General features: G+C 40.7%; 1 protein-coding gene across 2 annotated transcripts in view; it reads left to right on the top strand.

Annotated features, from left to right (window-relative positions):
• PCYOX1 (prenylcysteine oxidase 1) overlaps positions 1-17,778 on the top strand; it is a 22,966-nt gene extending 5,188 nt beyond the window's left edge. The window contains exons 4-6 of one of the 2 annotated variants that reach the window (XM_029231869.1): positions 13,213-13,424; positions 13,781-13,933; positions 14,452-17,778. In XM_029231869.1, the coding sequence (XP_029087702.1) occupies positions 13,213-13,424; positions 13,781-13,933; positions 14,452-15,113 (1,027 nt within the window). In that variant the 3' untranslated portion in view covers positions 15,114-17,778. The remainder of the gene's footprint in view (positions 1-13,212; positions 13,425-13,780; positions 13,934-14,451) is intronic. The other variant, XM_029231870.1, reaches the window with a different exon arrangement.
• Positions 17,779-18,037: the final 259 nt, after the last annotated feature.

Genomic DNA, 18,037 nt, shown 5'->3' with positions numbered 1-18,037 from the left:
CATATTGCTGCATCCTGAGCAGGAAAATCAAGTTCACGTGGTTCACGTGGCATCAGATACAGCCTTGCCTGTGTGTATCAGTTTTCTTGACATGTAGAGAATTGCCCTTTGAGAAATTAAGAAATCACTTTTCAGGTGAATTCAGGGTATTACAGAACTGTGAAAAAGACCCAGTGAGGGGATACATAAATTATACTATTTTTAAAAAGTTTATTTTATTGAAGTATAGTTGATTTACAATGTGTTAATTTCTGCTGTACAGTGAAGTGATTCAGTTATACATATATATACATTCTTTTTCATATTCTTTTCCGTTATGGTTTATCACAGGATATTGAATATAGTTCCCTGTAGATTATACTATTTTTGATTTTAGAAAACAATTCCCAAACTTTATGGAATTACTGCCCCCCTCCAGTGTATCTTTGATACTTGATTATAGAGCACTGACCTTTATGTTGTTTAAAAGGCCATCCATCATACATTACTGTTTCTTTCAATAAATCAAGAGCATGCAGATCTTATTTTGATAATTTTGTCATACCCTATGAGACAGTTGGAGAAAGGGCAGGCATTGAGCCAGCATGTGCCAGTTGCTAAAGTAGTGAAATACTGCTGGACTTGTGAAATAGCTACTAGCTGCATGTTTTCTCTTCCCTGGGAGTCTCCTCCACTGCTCTAGCAGGGAGTCTTGACTCAGTTCCAGTGCTGTAGTCAGTCTACTTTCTGTTTAATGTTGTACCAGTTATTAAATATTTGTAATATCACTCATGTTACAAAAACCAGGATTGGGAGCCACAGAGGTTGCCAAAGAGGAATCTGGAACAGTGAAATCCCCAACATTTCAGTAAAGTAGTTATTAATCCTGGCTGTACATTATATTCACATGGGATCTTTTTTTTCTTTGGCCATGCTGCGTAGCTTGCAGGATCTTAGTTCCCAACTAGGGATGCAACCTGGCCCCCGTCAGTGGAAGTGCGGAGTCCTAACCACTGGACCGCCAGGGAATTCCCAACATGGAGATGTTTTAAAAATAAGAATGATGTGGGACTTCCCTGGTGGCAGAGTGGTTAAGAATCTGCCAATGCAGGGGACACAGGTTCAGTCCCTGGTCCGGGAAGATCCCACATGCTGCGGAGCAACTAAGCCCGTGCGCCACAACCACTGAGCCTGCGCTCTAGAGCCCGCAGGCCACAACTACTGAGCCCGTGCACCGCAAATGCTGAAGCCCGCACGCTCTAGGGCCTGTGTGCCGCAACTGCTGAGCCCATGTGCTGCAACTACTGAAGCCTGCACGCCTAGAGCCTGTGCTCCACAACGAGAGAAGCCACCACAATGAGAAGCCCGTGCACTGCCATAAAGAGTAGCACCCGCTCGCCACAACTAGAGAAAGCCCTCGCATAGCAATGAAGACTGAACACAGCAAAAAATAAATTAAAAAAAAAAAGAATGCTGTGCTCTACTCCTAGACAATTTTTATTTCATTGGTTTGTAGTAGGCATCTGGGCATTGGTGTGTTCACCTCAAGTGAATCTTGCCTATAATCAGGGTTGAGAACCACTAGATTAAAATGCATAATTGGAGAATATTCTTGAGTTTTTTCTTTCTTTGAATGGTGTAAGAAACCTAAAGTCCTTGGTCAACATATTGTCTCACTTTTTTGGACATATATGACAGATCCAGTTGGCTCCTTTTTAAAGTGGCTTGTGTGATCATCTGTAGAAGTTTTTGGGAGATTTGTTGACCAGCTTTGGGGAGGTACATTGTCATTTTTGTGCTTCCATTTCAGAGTGTGCACAGTGTGAGCAAAAGCCCATGTAACAGTAGTAAACCATGATACTTGAAAGAGGGTTCAAGCTTGTGGTAGGCAACGCCCCACACCCCTGGGAGTATGCATCTTTCTTTGCTGTTGAAGGTATTTGGGTGGAGATCCTGCTGCCCTTGATATCCACACTTGCCAAGTCAATTTCCAGTTCTGAGCATTTATTTATGCAGTTTTTCTGGTTGGATGCCATTCTTTATTCCAGAATTCATGTCTTATCTCACCCCTTTCCTAATACTCTAGTCACCATTCATCTCTCTTTTCGAACATCTCTTAAGTATTGTATGGTGCACACCACACACACACTTGTGTTGTTCTGTAGTATGCATGGTAGCCAGAATGTCATAGATATTCAGTCACATATTTGTTTAATTGAATCCTGTGGTCCACAAAATGGCTTCCCGTTGAGATATCTTGGCTTATAGGCTGGGTTCAAGCTCATTCTTGTCTCTAGCACTTAGTGCATTTCTGGGGATATGTTAGATCCTTAACACTTCTTGATCTGAGACTGATAGGACTCATAGTGAAAGGCTTTATAAACACCCTTTTTATTCCTCAAAGGAAAAAAGTTACACCTAAAGTCATTTTTTATTCTTTTCGTTTTCTTATTTCCCAAATCCAGTCTATCTTGAATCCTATCAGTCTTTAAAATATATTCAGAATTTCACCACTTCTCACCACCACCAGTGCTACTGCTTTGATCCAAACCACCATTATCTCTTGTCTGGTGGCATGCGGGATCTTAGTTCCCCAATGAAGGATCAAACCCGTATCCCCAGCATTGTAAGCACAGAGTGTTAACCGCTAGACCACCAGGGAAGTCCTGTCTGGATTGTTGGAATAGCCTCATGTGGTGGGCTAAATAATGCCTGCCTCCCTCTGCAAGATGTCTACATTCTAATCCCTGGAACCTGTGAATGTGTTACCTTACGTGGTAAAAGGGACTTTAGATTAAGGATCTTGAAAAGGGGAGATAGTTCTTAATTATTTAGGTGGGCCCAATTTAATCACAAGAGTTTTTATAAGAGGGAGGCAGGAGAATCAGAATGAGTATTGGATGTGATGATGGAAGAAAGAAGTTGGAGTGATGCTTGGAGGGGCCATGAGCCAAGGTGGCTTATAGAAACTGAAAAAGGCAAGAAAATGGTTTCTTCCCTCAGAGCTTCTAGAAGGAACCAGCCTTGCTGACACCTTGACTTTAGCCCAGTGAGATTGACTTTGGATTTCTAACCTGCAGAACCATAAGATAATAAGTTTGTATTGTTTTAAGCCACTGAGTTTGTGATAATTTGTTACTGCAGAAATAGGAAACTAATTCACCTCCTAACTCATCTCCCAGCTTTTGCCCTTGTGCCATCACAATCCGTTTTCAGCATCGCAGCCAAAGTAGTTTTCTAAAAATCTAAGCGTCATCACATTACTCCTCTGCTGAGAAACTTTCGGTGGCTTTTGCAGAGTTACAGCCAAAATCTGTGCCATGGCTTGGAAGACCTGATAGGATGTAGATAATCCCATTCATCATTTTTAAATTTCCTGTTTGTTCTGGGCAGAGTTGTGTGTCCTCCCCACCCCCAAACTTACATGGTAAAGTCGTAACCTCCTGTACTTCAGAATGTGACTGTATTTGCAGATAGGGTTGTAATGAAGTAATTAAGTTAAAATGAAACCGTTAGGCTGGGCCCTATCCAATTTGACTGTTGTCCTTATAAGAAGAGTAGATTAGAACACACAGAAGAGGCACCAGGGATGTGCACAGACAGAGGAAAGACCATGTGAGGACACAGCAAGAAGGTGGCCATCTGCAAGCCAAGGAGACAGGCCTCAGAAGAAACCAAACCTGCCAACACCGTGATCTTGGACTTGGAGCCTCCAAACCTGTTGGAAATAAATTTCTGTTGTTTAAGCCAGCCAGCCTGTGATACTTTGTAACGGCAGCCATAGTGAACTAATATACAGTTGGTATTCTGCGTACTCGTTCACCCATTGTTGAGAGTGGGATACTGGAGTATCCGGCTATTATCGTTGAACTGTCTGTCTCTCCCTTCAGTTCTGTCAGTGTTGCTTCATGTGTTTTGGAGCTCTGTTGTTAAGTGCATATATGTCTATAATTGTTATGTCTTCCTGATGGAGTAACCCTTTTATCATTATAAAATGTCCTCCTTTGTGTCTAGTAAACAATTTTTGTCTTAAGTCTATTTTCTCTGATATTAATGTAGCCACTCCTGCTCTCTTTTCATTACTGTTTGCATGGTATATCTTTTCCCACCTTTTTACTTACAACCTATTTGTGTCTTTGAATCTAAAGTGTATTTCTTGTAGACAAGATAAGTTGGATTTTTTTTTTTTTTTAAATCCAGTCTGCCAATCTCTGTGTTGTGATTGGAGAGTATAGTCCATTTATGTTTAATTACTGTTGATATTTGCTTTTTATATGTCTTTTTTCTTTTTGGCTGCACCACATGGCATGTGGGATCTTAGTTCCCCACCAGGGATTGAACCTGTGCCCCCTGCATTGGAAGGCGGAGTCTTAACCACTGGACTGCTGGGGAAGTCCCTCTGTTTGTCTTATATCATTTTTGTTCCTCTGTTTCTCCATTACTCCTGTCTTTTTTTTTAACCCATTTATCTTTTGATGGATATTTGGGTTGCTTCCACCCCTTGGCTATTGTGAATAATGCTGCAGTAAACGTGGGTGTTCAATTATCTCTTTGATCCTGCTTTCAGTTTTTTTGGATATATACCTAGAAGTGAGATTGCTGTATCTTTTGGTAATTCTACTTTTAATTTTTTGAGGAAACACCATACTGTTTTCCATAGTAGCTGCACCATTTCACGTTCCCTTCAACAATGCACAAGGGTTCTAATTTCTCTACACCCTTGCCAGCACTTGTTATTTTCTGTTTTTTAGATAGTGGCCATCCTAATGGGTGTGAGATGATAATCTCTTTGTGGTTTTGATTTGCATTTCTCTAATGATTAGTGATGTTGAGCATCTTTTTTTTTTTTTTTTTTGCAAATTTATTTATTTATTTTTGGCTGTGTTGGGTCTTCATTGCTGCGTGCGGGGGCTACTCTTTGTTGCAGTGTGCGGGCTTCTCATTGCGGTTGCGGAGCATGGGCTCTAGGCACGTGGGCTTCAGTAGTTGTGGCAGGCGGGCTCAGTAGTTGTGGCTTGTGGGCTCTAGAGCGCAGGCTCAGTAGTTGTGGTGCATGGGCGCAGTTCCTCCGCGGCATGTGGAATCCTCCCGGACCAGGGCTCAAACCCGTGTCCTCTGCATTGGCAGGCGGATTCCTAACCACTCTGCCATCAGGGAAGTCCCTCTTGAGCATCTTTTCCTATGCTTGTTGGCCATTTGTATGTCTTCTTTGGAGAAATATCTATTTAAATTGTTTGCCCATTTTTTAATTGGATTTTTGTTGTTGTTGCTGAGTTGTAAGAGTTCTTTATATATTCTAGATGTTAAACCCTTATCAGATACATGGTTTGCAAATATTTTCTCCCGTTTTGTAGGTTGCCTGTTCACTCTGTTGATTGTTTCTTTCACTGCACAGATGGTTTTAAGTTTGATTTATCTTTTTGCTTTCGTTGCCTGTGCTTTTGTTGCCATATCCAGGTAGTCATCGCCAAATCCAATGTCATGAAGCTTTCTCCCTATGTTTTCTTCCAGGAGTTCTATAGTTTCAGGTCTTATGTTTTTGTCTTTAATCCATTTGGAATTAATTTTTGTATATCATCTAAGGTAAGGGTCCAGTTTCATTTTTTTTGCACGTGGATATCCAGTTTCCCAGCCCCATTTGTTGGAGATACTATTCTTTACCCCATTGTGTAGCCTGGGCACCTTTGATGAACATTTGATGATATACATGAGAATTTATTTCTGGATTCTCTGTTTTGTTCCAGTGATCTGTATGTCTGTTTTTATGCTGGCACTAAACTTTTGATTACAGTAGCTTTGTATTATGCTTTGAAATTAGGAAGTGTGAGACCTCCAGCTTTGTTTTTCTTTCTTCATATTGTTTTGGCTATTTGGGATCTTTTGAAATTCCATGTGAATTTTAGGAATTTTTTCCAGTTCTGCAAAAAAAAAAAAAAAAATGTCACTGGGATTTTGATAGGGATTGCACTGAATGTGTAGATCACTTTAGGTAATATGGACATTTTAACAATTTCAAGTCTTCCAATCCATGAACACAGGATGTCTTTAATGTCTTTCAGCAGTGTTTTCTAGTTTTCAGTGTACAAGTCTTTTTGTCTCATTGGTTAAGTTTACTCCTAAATATTTTATTCTTTTTGATGCTATTGTAATGGATTGTTTTCTTCATTTCCTTTTCGTATTGTTCATTGTTAGCATAGTGCCTTTAAAAAATATTGAGATATAATTGACATATGACGTTGTGTAAGTTTAAGGTGTACAACATGTTGATTTGATACATTTATAATATGTATTACATTATGATTACCACCATAGCTAAACACCTCTGTCATATCACATAATTATTATTTCTTTTATGCGGCAAGAACAGTTAAGACCTAGTCTCTTAGAAACTTGGAAGTATATAAAATAGTATTGCTGGCTATCATCATTATGCTGTGCATTAGATCTCCAGAATTTATTCATCCTCTAGGTGCTGCCTTCTTTTGTTTTAGAGAGTGTACCATTTTAATTCTCTTGCTGCTTCTTTCAGAATACATATTTTTGTTATTGTGTTAGTAGTTTCCCTGGGGATTACAGTTACTATCTTAACTTAAAATAATGTTAATTGCTTAAAACAATGTTAATTGAATTAATACCAACTTAACTTCAAAAGTACACAAAAACTTTACTCCAATATAGCTTTGTTACCTCACCATACTTTGTGCTATTGTCATACAAATTATGTCTTTATGTTCTATAAGCTTATTAGTTTTATAATTATTGCTTTATGCAGTTTTAAAAAAGTCAGATAAGGGGAAAGAATTTCAAGCATATACAGTGGTCCCTTGGTATGCATGGGGGGGATTGGGTGCAGGACCACCCCACAGATACCAAAACCTGCAGATGCTCAGATCTCTTACAGTTGGCCCTCTGTATCTGTGAGTTCTGCATTTGTGGAAATGGAGTGCCAACTGTATATTTATTAGAAAAAATTTGTGTATAAGTGGACCCATACAGTTCAAATCTGTGTTGTTTAAGGGTAAACTGTATATCTTTATACTGTCTTTTTTTTTTTTTTGTGGTACGCGGGCCTCCCACTGTTGTGGCCTCTCCCGCTGCGGAGCACAGGCTCCGGATGCGCAGGCTCAGCGGCCGTGGCTCACCGGCCCAGCCGCTCCGCGGCACGTGGGATCCTCCCGGACCGGGGCACGAACCCATGTCCCCTGCATCGGCAGGCGGACTCTCAACCACTGCGCCACCAGGGAAGCCCCTATACTGTCTTTTATATTTACCTATTTAATTACCTTTACCCATTCTTCATGTGGATTTGAGTTTCTGTCTGGTGCTATCTCAGCCGGAAGGGCAACTTTTAGTATTTCTTGTAGGGAAGGTTTGCTAGTGTTAAATTATCTGTTTTTGTTTACCTGGGATTATATTAATTTCTCTTTATTTTTGAAGGATAGATTTGCTGGATATAGAACTCTTGGTTGATAGTCTTCTTTTCCCCCAGCATTTTCAATATGTCATCCCACTATCTTCTGGACATCATGGCTTCTGAAGAGAAGTCAGCTCCTAATCTTACCGAGGATCATTTTTGCTGGATGAGTTGCTTTTCTCTTGCTGCTTTCAAGATTTTCTCTTTATTTATCCACAGTTTAACCATTATGTGTTTAGGTGTAGATTTTTTTGAGTTTATCCTTTTTGGATTTGTTGAGCTCCTTGGATGTATAGATTAATGTCCTCCATCAAATTTGGGAAATTTTTGACCATTATTTCTTCATAAATTTTTTGTCTGTTTCTTTTTTCTCCTCTCCTTCTAGGATTCCGTTATGTGTATCTTGGTATGCTTTTTGTTGTCTCACAGGCTCCGAGGCTCTGATCATTTTCTTAACTCTTGATTCTTTCTGTCCCTGATTGTATAATCTCAACTGACCTTATCTTTTTTGTGTGTGTGTGTGATACGCGGGCCTCTCACTGTTGTGGCCTCTCCCGTTGCAGAGCACAGGCTCCGGACGTGCAGGCTCAGCGGCCATGGCTCACGGGCCCAGCCACTCCACGGCATGTGGGGTCTTCCCAGACCGTGGCACGAACCCATGTCCCCTGCATCAGCAGGCTGACCCTCAACCACTGCGCCACCAGGGAAGCCCTCAACTGACCTTATCTTTAAATTCACTGATTCTTCTGCTGTTTCAAATCTGCTGTTGAGCCCCTCTAGGGAATTTTAATTTCAGACTATACTTTCCAACTCCAGAATTAAAAATTTTTTTCTATAATTGCTTTATTAACAGTCTATTTGTTCTAATCAACATTGTTTTCATACTTGTTCTAGTTCTTTAGATATGGATTCCTTTAGTTCTTTGAACATATTTATAATATCTGATTTAAAGTCTTTGTCTATGGGACTTTCCTGGTGGTCCAGTGGTTAAGACTCTGTGCTTCCAATGCAGGGGGCGTGGGTTCGGTCCCTGGTTGGCGAACTAAGATCCCATGTGCCGTGTAGCGAGGCCTACTAGTCTTTGTCTGGTAGGTCCAATGTCTGGGTTTTCTCCGGGAAAGTTTCTGTTGACTCCTTCCTCCCCCCCCACCCCACCCCATGTATGGGCCATACTTTCATGTTTCTCTGAGTATCTCGTGATTTTTGTTGAAAACTGGACATTGAAAATAATATTAAATGGCAGCTCTGGAAATCACAATTTCCCTCACCCCAGGTTTGTTGTTGTTGTTGTTTGTTTGTTTAGTGACTTTCTGGGACCGATTCTGTGAAGTCTGTATTCTTTGCCATGTATGGCTACTCAAGTGTGTGTGTTGGGATATGTTTGCAATGCTCTGGAGGGTGGTTTACAACTCTACTTTAGCCTTTACTTCTGGCTTGCTCAAAGCCTCAAGGTCAGCCGGAGGTGACAGATTAGGGCCTTGTCAGGTCTTTCCTGGGCATGTGACAGCCTTGTACATGGACATGAGCTTCTAGGTCCCCAGGAATGAATTGGGGTTTTTCAATCTTTTGTTAAGCCTCTTATTAGCCCCAGTTGGCATCACAGCCTCAGGCAGCTGAATTGCCGCTGATGTTTTTGACAGATGCACTCAGGATGGGCTGTTTGTACAGAGCGAGCTCTGAGTCAGGTCAAAAAAGACAAGCCCTAACCTAAAAAATACAACAAACTAGTGAAAATAACAAAAAGAAACAGACTCACAGATACAGAGAACAAACTAATGGTTACCAGTGGCAGGGGGGAATACAGGGGTGGGGTCTGGGAGGTACAAACTATTGGGTGTAAGATAGGCTACAGGATGTATTGTGCAACTTGGGGAATATAGCCAATATTGTGTAATAACTGTAAATGGAGTATATCCTTTAAAAATTGTATTTAAAAAAACAAAAGGACAATCCCTGAGGATAGAGCTTTTGAGTGAGTTGCCAGATAGGGCAAAAGTGGCACTTCTCTGGGAATGGGAATTTTGGGATGCTCCAAGCCTGTTTTATCCCCTCCTGTGGCTGCCAGCTTGCTGGTTTCACAGGGATTGTAGTTGCAAGGCTGCTGATTTTGAAGGCTACCTTGTTGCTAGCAAGAGGGGAATGGGAATAGGGGAAGTTAAAATACCACAAGGCTCACTTGTTCTTACAGACATTCAGCCATTTTCCTTGAATAAATTCTCCTGGGATTTTGTTTATTTCCAGAGTTTTGAAAAAGTTGATGTTGACAATATTTGTCAGTGTTCTCATTGCTTTTATGTAGGGGCAGATTTTTTAAGGTCCTTACTCAATTATTGTAGAAGTGCTTCATCCCACCTTCCCTACTTTTTTCTGTCTGTGCCTCTACCTGTTCTCCTGGATCTCTCTGCTTCAGCTGCAATACCAGGCATGCTGCTGTCATAAGGCCTTTGCACTGCTCATACCTCTGTCTGAAATATTTCCCCCCACTCCCGTCCCTCCAAGGATTGTATCCTCACCTCCTTCGGGTGTTTGTTGACGGATCACCTTCTCAGTGAGGCTTTCCTTGACTACTTATTTTTTTGTATCATCTTATTTAGAGTTGCAACCCTGTCAGCTCCAAGCATTTCCAATCTATATATTTTTTTAGTTTTAATTTTTAATTTAATTTATTTATTTTTGGCTGCATTGGGTGTTCGTTTCTGCATGCGGACTTTCTCTAGTTGAGGTGGTGGGGGCGGCTACTCTTCGTTGTGGTGCGTGGGCTTCTCATCGTGGTGGCGTCTCTTGTTGAGGCGCACGGGCTCTAGGCACGTGGGCTTCAGTAGTTGTGGCGCATGGGCTTAGTCGCTCCGTGGCATGTGGGATCTTCCCAGACCAGGGCTCGAACCTGTGTCCCATGCATTGGCAGGTGGATTCTTAACCACTGTGCCACCAGGGAAGCCCTCCAATCTTGTTTTTGATTTATTTTTCTCCTTGATAATTATCATCCTCTAAACTGTCATATAATTTGCTTGCATTTCTTTATTTATTTTATTGCCTGTTTCCCCATCTAGAACAAAAGCTCCATTAGAGCAGGGACTTTTTTCTGTGTTGTGCTGACGTCTGCATCCTTAGCACCTAGAACAGTGTCTGACTCAAAGTTGATGCTCCATAAATATTTGTTGAATGATTAAATGAATGAATGAGTGAATAAATGGGTAGGGGGTATACAAACGTAGTTTAAAAAGAAAAGAAGTTTGTGTAAGCAATCTGATTAGCGGAAACTACTAGTTACGTCTCACTTTTTAGTAAATAGGCATTCTTTTTTTCTTAAATTTATTTATTTCATTTATTTTTGGCCGTGTTGGGTCTTCGTTGCTGTGTGCGGGCTTTTCTCTAGTTGCGGCGAGTGGGGGCTACTCTTCGTTGCGGTGCGCAGGCTTCTCATTGCGGTGGCTTCTCTTGTTGCGGAGCACAGGCTCTAGGTGCGCTGGCTTCAGTAGTTGTGGCTCGCGGGCTCTGGAGCGCAGGCTCAGTAGTTGTGGCGCAGGGACTTAGTTGCTCCGTGGCATGTGGGATCTTCCCAGACCAGGGCTGGAACCCGTGTCGCCTGCATTGGCAGGCGGATTCTCAACCACTGCACCACCAGGGAAGCCCGTAAATAGGCATTCTAATGCAGGGGTCTCTAACCCCTGGGCCTCGGACCTGTTAGGAACCGGGCCAAACAGCAGGAGGTGAGCAGGGCGGGGGTGGGGGGGTGGGGGTGGGCTGGGCAAGCGAGCGAAGCTTCCTCCGCCGCTCCCCATCGCTCGCGTTACCGCCTGAACCATCACCCCCGCCCCGTCCGTGGAAAAATTGTCTTCCATGGCACTGGTCCCTGGTGCCGAAAAAGTTGGGGACCGCTGTAATGCAACTAGTATTGTAAAGCAGTTACAGTGCTCAGTGTTTATACGGTATATATATTGTCTCATGTCACCCTCTATGAGGCCTTTACTTAGGAGGTTTGTTTGAGCGGGGTTGGGGCTCCGGTGGGAGGAGGCAGGGAATAATTTTTTTATAACATCATACTTAAGTTATTTAATTGGCTACTATTTTGTCATGCTGACCATTACAAAAGATTGCTCTTCATTTGATGAGGTATTCAGTGTATTATTTTTCTGAAGAACTCAGTGTTCTCATCTTACTTTCTCCAACTTCCTAGGGACTACAAGCCAAACAGTATGGGCTGGAAGGAGTTATTTTAATTTCTCAGTTTTGGCACAGAGAATTTTTCCACAAAAATATATTCAACATTTTGTATACTACACCGTTAGACAGTAGGTAATGTTGAAATGGATATGACATTATCTCTGCTCTTTAAAAACATTACAGATTATTTTGAGAGAAGAAATTTGATGTAAAAACTCTTCTGTGATCACTGGTAGAGGTCTTTCCTTGGCACTTATTTCTTCCTTTGCTTCATACACTTATCTGTGCGTATACCTGAGTACCTGTTCCTAACTGTTCCTTGAGAGAAAGAAACCATGTCTTCCTCATTTTTGTATCACTTGCACCCTGAAAAAATATGTATTGACTTATTGCATGAACTAATTTATGTGAACATTTTTTCAAGTCGCTAAAGTGCAGAGAATGTCAGGTGATAGTTCCTAAAAATTAAATAATTCGAAGTAGTATCTAAGTGCTGAGCATGAGTGCTAAGTTTTATGGGACTTTTGGAGGTGATGACATCACTGTGGCCTGGGAAGTTGGGTAAGACTTTGCAAAGGGTCTGGGATTCAGGCCCTGAAGGAAAGTGTAGCTAGTTGTTGTATGATTAGGGATGGGAAGTGTATTCCAGATGGAGGGAAGAGGCAGTGCAGTGTTTGGGAGAAATACTCAGAGCATATTTGAGAGCAGTGAATGAATGGGTCAGCTGTATTCAAGTGGAAGATTGTGTGTGTGTGTGTGTGTGTGTGTGTGTGTGTGGTTGAAGGCAGAGGGGGATAGTGGTTCTTGAGCCTTCTACTTGCCATGTGACTTTTAGACAAGTTTTTTAACTTCTACTTTGCTTCTTTATCTGCAATTGAGCAAAGGAGTTAGTTAGACTTGATGAGTTTGGCTCTAAAAATCCATGATTTTTTTTTTTAATGTCAGAACTTTAGTAAGTAACAGTAATACGCAAGATGTTTTTTGAGTAAGTGGATGGATGACAAAATAAGGGTATTTTAGGACATCTGGGAGATTCATAAATGTTTCAAAGAAGAGAAACTAGAGGCAGGTAGATCAGTTATTCATTTTAGTAGTTTGAATATAAATCCTCACTTAAGATCAGGGAGATGAGAATGAAGTAACAGAAGAGATGTTAGAAAGATTGATAAGGTTTCCTTCTTAGGTGGGAGAAGCAGAGAGGAGAAGTGAAATGTTTAAATTTGAAACTAAATGAACTGAGAATGACATGTAGGATGTTGGGAGTAACTTGTTATTTTTGGTTGTGGGAGGAGAGAGGATCAAGTCTAGTGGAAAGGTAAAGTTTAACTTTAGACATGTCTAAGTGTGCTCAAGATAAGATGAATAAGACATACCTACTTCTTGAAAGGTGCTCCCAGTGACCATATTAATGCAGAAGAGTGTATATAAAGGACAGTGGACTTCCCCCAGAGGAGGCGGAGGGAGAGGGAGGCCAAGAACCTCTGGGATACCTGGGGCAGATGGTGACTGAGGTGCATCTCACAGGATAGGTAGGGACTCATCAGAAGGACACATGAAAGTCACTTTGAGTCTTAGAATGCTATTTTCCTTTTTTATGTGTACCCTTCCCCCTGTCTTGTTTGGTGTTTAATGGCCATTTCTTTTCTGTTCAAAAGGATCTACCGCTACCAATCTCATGACTATGCCTTCAGTAGCGTAGAAAAGTTACTACATTCCCTAGGAGGGGACGACTACCTTGGATTATTTAACCGATCACTTCTTGAAACCTTGCAGAAAGCAGGCTTTTCTGAGAAGTTCCTCGATGAAATTATTACTCCTGTCATGAGGATCAATTATGGCCAAACCATGAACATCAATGGCTTTGTAGGTAAGTCAGGGCTTGGAATAGTTATGGACATTAGTTTACAGAGTGGTTTACCTGATGCTATGGTGGCTCCTTACTTTAGGCCATGTTTTGGAGAAGACTGCCTTTCTTTGTGAAACCTCAGACACAATAAAAATGTTGGCAAAACTGTGTATATGTAAATGTGCATTTCTATGGGAACAGAGTCTTTAGCTTTTATTAGTTGAATGCTTCTCCTCTGGGGGAGATTCTGCTCCCAGAGCCACTTGGCAATGTCTAAAGACATTTGGAGCAGGGCTTAGCTAATTGGGAAGGGAGGGTGGGTAGAGGGCCTCTTACAGAGTCAGAATTAAAACACATTTTCTTCCTACCGCTGACAGGGGCAGTGTCAATGTCCTGTACTGATCCTGGCCTTTGGGCAGTAAAAGGTGGCAATAAACTTGTTTGCTCACGGCTCCTTCAGGCTTCCAAAAGCAATCTTATATCTGGCTCAGTAATGTCCATAGAGGAGAAAACAAGGACCAAGCAGACAGGTAAACTTGAACTTCTATTTTACTGTTCCTAATTTTCCCTGCAGAAAATAACTGCTCGGGGAGAAAAACCTCTTTCTCCATCTCTCACTCAGTTCCAAATGATGGAACGGAATTTTAGTTTCCCGACCAGGGATCAAACCTGCACCCCCTGCACTGGACGGCCAGGGAAGTCCCAAATGATGGAATTTTAAATTGGAGGTGTTGTATGTCATGTAGAAATATTCACAAATGTGCTCAAGTACAGCAGTATGACTCTTTGGATTTAAAATACAATTTCATCCTCAGAAGTAAAAATTTCATATTTTGTACTTATTGACAAGATTTTACTTCCATTCCAAGTAGAAAATTGGCCTCATTGTAATACAAATGCAAGGGATAATTATCTTAAGGGATAAAACTTGTTTAATTCCTTAGAATTATAGAGAAACTATTAAGAAGGTATAGAATTATTTTTAGAAGGTATAAAATATAGTATGTTAGAAACATTAAAAAAATGTATGCTTCCCTATTTCCTCTAGGAAATCCCACAAAGGTGTATGAAGCGGTCTACCAAACCGGATCTGAGACCCATTCAGCCTTCTATGACATCGTCCTGGTGGCCACTCCATTGAATCGAAAAATGTCCAATATAACTTTTCTCAACTTTGATCCTCCAATTGAGGAATTCCATCAATACTACGAACCTTTAGTGACAACTTTAATTAAGGGGCAGTTGAATTCAACTGTCTTTACCTCTAGAGCTTTAGATGAGTTTGATCTCGGTACAGTCTTAACCACTGATAATCCAGATTTGTTCATTAACAGCATTGGGTTTGTGTCTTCTGTAGAAGAAAGTAATAATAATCCTCAGCCAAAAGCGGACAGGTCACACGTTTGGAAGATCTTTTCAGCAGGACCTCTTACTAAAGAACAAATTTTAAAGCTCTTTGTGTCCTATGATTATGCTGTGAAGCGGTCATGGCTTGCATACCCTCATTATACGCCTCCAGAGAAATGCCCTTCCATCATACTCCACGATCGACTTTATTACCTCAACGGCATGGAGGTTGCAGCAAGTGCCATGGAAATGAGTGCTGTTGCAGGCTACAATGCTGCTCTCCTCGCCTATCACCGCTGGAACGGGCACACACACATGATTGACCAAGAGGACTTATATGAGAAACTTAAAACCGAACTATGAAATACCACTATTTCTTTTTTTCCCGTCCTGGTTCCAAATGGAATCATCACTGCAAAAAAGAACACAGTCTGAGCAGAGACGATTTTGAAACAGATATTTTGCTGTTACCATTGTTTAACAAAAGTAATCCCAGTGAATCATGAGATATACAAGGTTCTAATTAAGCACGAAGGCATAACTATTGCATCTCCAAAATTTATTCTTTCTTTAATATCCATCAGCAGTGTTTCCCAAACTTCTCTGATCATAAGAATCATCTGGAGTTTGTTAAACGTACGGATTCTCTAGCTCCTCTGGAGATTCTGATTTAAGAGGTCTGGGGTGGGGCCCTGGATTTTGAACCAAACCTTAAAGCATTTTAAGCGGAGCACTTGAGGAAGACTTATCTTTTAGTTCGGGACTAGTTCATTTGTGCTTCGCAGCTGGATGTGATCTTCAGTCAGATACAACTACTATGGGAGCTGGTATCTTATGCCTGGCTTTAGTAATTTATATTTTTCAAAGTACATATGCCCATGCTTGAAGCCTTGACTTTCAGAATGTTCTTTTCATTGCTTCTGTCTCTATTTCATTAGGGGTGAAAATCAGAAGTCTTAGTTTAGTATAAATTTAAGATGTCATACAAAAATCTTAAGTAAAATGAGAAGTGCAGGCTACTGATTTAAGAAATTGGCCTTCTATTATCAAACCCTGACCTGAGGAGCTTTTAAAAATAGTGATGGAGCTCCACAACAGATTCTGATTTAGCTGATTGAGGACAGGACCTCAGCTTTTTGTAGCTTTTGAAAGTTCCTAACGTGCATCCTGGGTTGAGATTCACTGATGGTGGTGGTTTATGATGTTTCCCAAGGGTTTTTAGTGCCTTACGAGTCCCAAGAAACCCAATCCATTATCAGAGCGGGTCCATGTTGCAAAGAATGATTTCTCTCATTGAGAACTCTAGTAATCTTGATAGTAAGATGCAGTGACAGTCTCACCGCAGAGGCAACTTAGATTACTCCAGAGCAGTTGGCACTAGAGGAGGATATTCAGTAAGACACCTTGCTTGATCAGATCCAGTGTATGTTCAAACTGTTAAATGCTTCTAAAGGTACTGTAGCACTTTGGTTGAGAAATTGGTTGCTGAAATCTTTTGAGGCCCTGGTTCTGAGCCTCAGCTGTACATTGGAATCACCTGTAGGAGTGCTTCCTGAATGATTCTAATATGTAGCCAAACTTGAGAACCAGTTCTCCATCTGTACAAAGATCATGAGTGACTGTCCTTATAGTCACTGGGAGGACAGGACAAGTAAAAGCTTGTGAATTCTAAAAGTAACTGCAACCAAGTTAACATGTATTGTTTTTTTAAAAAAAAAGCCCTCCAGGTTATAGCAAAAAAGAGAACACTGATTCTTAAAACAATTTCTTCTCTATTACAATTGTGAATAATATGCTGATAAAACTGCCAAGATATATTTGATGTAGAGGCAGGAATTAAATTTATAGTTTGTCAAAGGGTCAGCTTTTTACTATTTTTATTCTTAATAAGTATGTTGAGACATTCAGTTTTTCCTTTTGTGGTTTTAATGAAGAGAGTTATGTAGAGAGTGTAATACTATTATGTATATGCTAAAAGTGGGTGAATACTAGTGAGGTAATTTAATTTCTATCACTTATAGACTTGTTTTGCGATAGGACATATATGTACTTAGAACACCAATTTAAAAGGTTGCTGTTATATCAAACCCAACTCTGTTTTCCAACAAGGCATCTGAAGTTGTTTCCTCAAAGAGCAAAACAGGTTATCCGTATGTCAAGCATATTAGTATCAATGCAATTACAGCATTAAAGAAACTTTTTTTTTTTAATTGGAAGAAAAACCTATCAGGGCCTATTATTCCAGGAGGCCGCTCAAATCATCTTTTTACAGAAGAGACTGGTAAAAATTATGCAGGGGCTGAATGAAGGCCAAGTTCTGCTCCAGTGGTTCTCCAACTTGAGTGTGCATCGGAATCACCTGGAAGCCTTGTTAAAACATTGCTGGGCCTCACCCCAGAATTTGTTTCAGTAGGTTTGGAGTGGTATACAGAAGACTGCATTTCTGTTATGTTCCTAGGTGATGCTACTGGTCTAGGAACCACACTTAGAAAACCAGTTCAACAATTCAGCTCTACGTGGCTGCAAAAAACACAAGCTTGTTGACATTAGTGAAGAATTAAAAAGAGAATGGAAAAATAAAAATGTATTGGCCTTCGTCAGTTTGATCCCTCTCGCTATTCTTTTGCTGTAAACATTTCCTATAAATAGGAAATACCACTTTACATACACATAAGCCACCGTTTTATTATACTTTACAAGTACCTCACATACTCAGTGTACACCCCACTCTCCAGTTTTAAAGCAATTCATGATTTGTAGGCTTTTTACCAGATCACAGAAATAAGCATTTGCTTGATAGGTTTCTTAAAGTTAGGTTTATGATACAACCATCTGTAAAATATCTCTCATTTGAGTTTGTGAACCATAAAATTTATGAACTAGGTGAACATATCATGGGCAGTGTTATCACTATCTTCTCCACAAAGAACCACAGTGCACTGGAATGTTCTTCTCTGGAATTGTATTTCTACTCTTGTATTCAAAAAAATTTCCCACGTATGTTCAAAATAAAACCATGATATCATGACTTCCTGTGTTTCACTTCTGTTGTACTATATGGTTGACCCTTCAACAATGTGGGAGGTAGGGACGCCGACCCCCAAGCAGCCAAAAATCTGCGTGTAACTTACAGTCAGCCCGCTGCACATGTGGTTCCTCCATCCAGTTCAGAATCCGTGGATTCAAACCACCATGGATGGTGTAGCACTGTAGTATTAGTAAATTATTTACTAATAATCCAAAATTATTTTGGAAAAAAATCTGTATAGAAGTGGGCCTGCTCAATT

This window comes from Monodon monoceros, unplaced genomic scaffold (genome assembly GCF_005190385.1).
Source record: "Monodon monoceros isolate NGI ecotype Baffin Bay Population unplaced genomic scaffold, NGI_Narwhal_1 Super_Scaffold_19, whole genome shotgun sequence".
In the NCBI taxonomy this organism is placed as follows: Eukaryota; Metazoa; Chordata; class Mammalia; order Artiodactyla; family Monodontidae; genus Monodon; species Monodon monoceros.
This window is presented reverse-complemented; position numbering and strand designations above follow the sequence as displayed.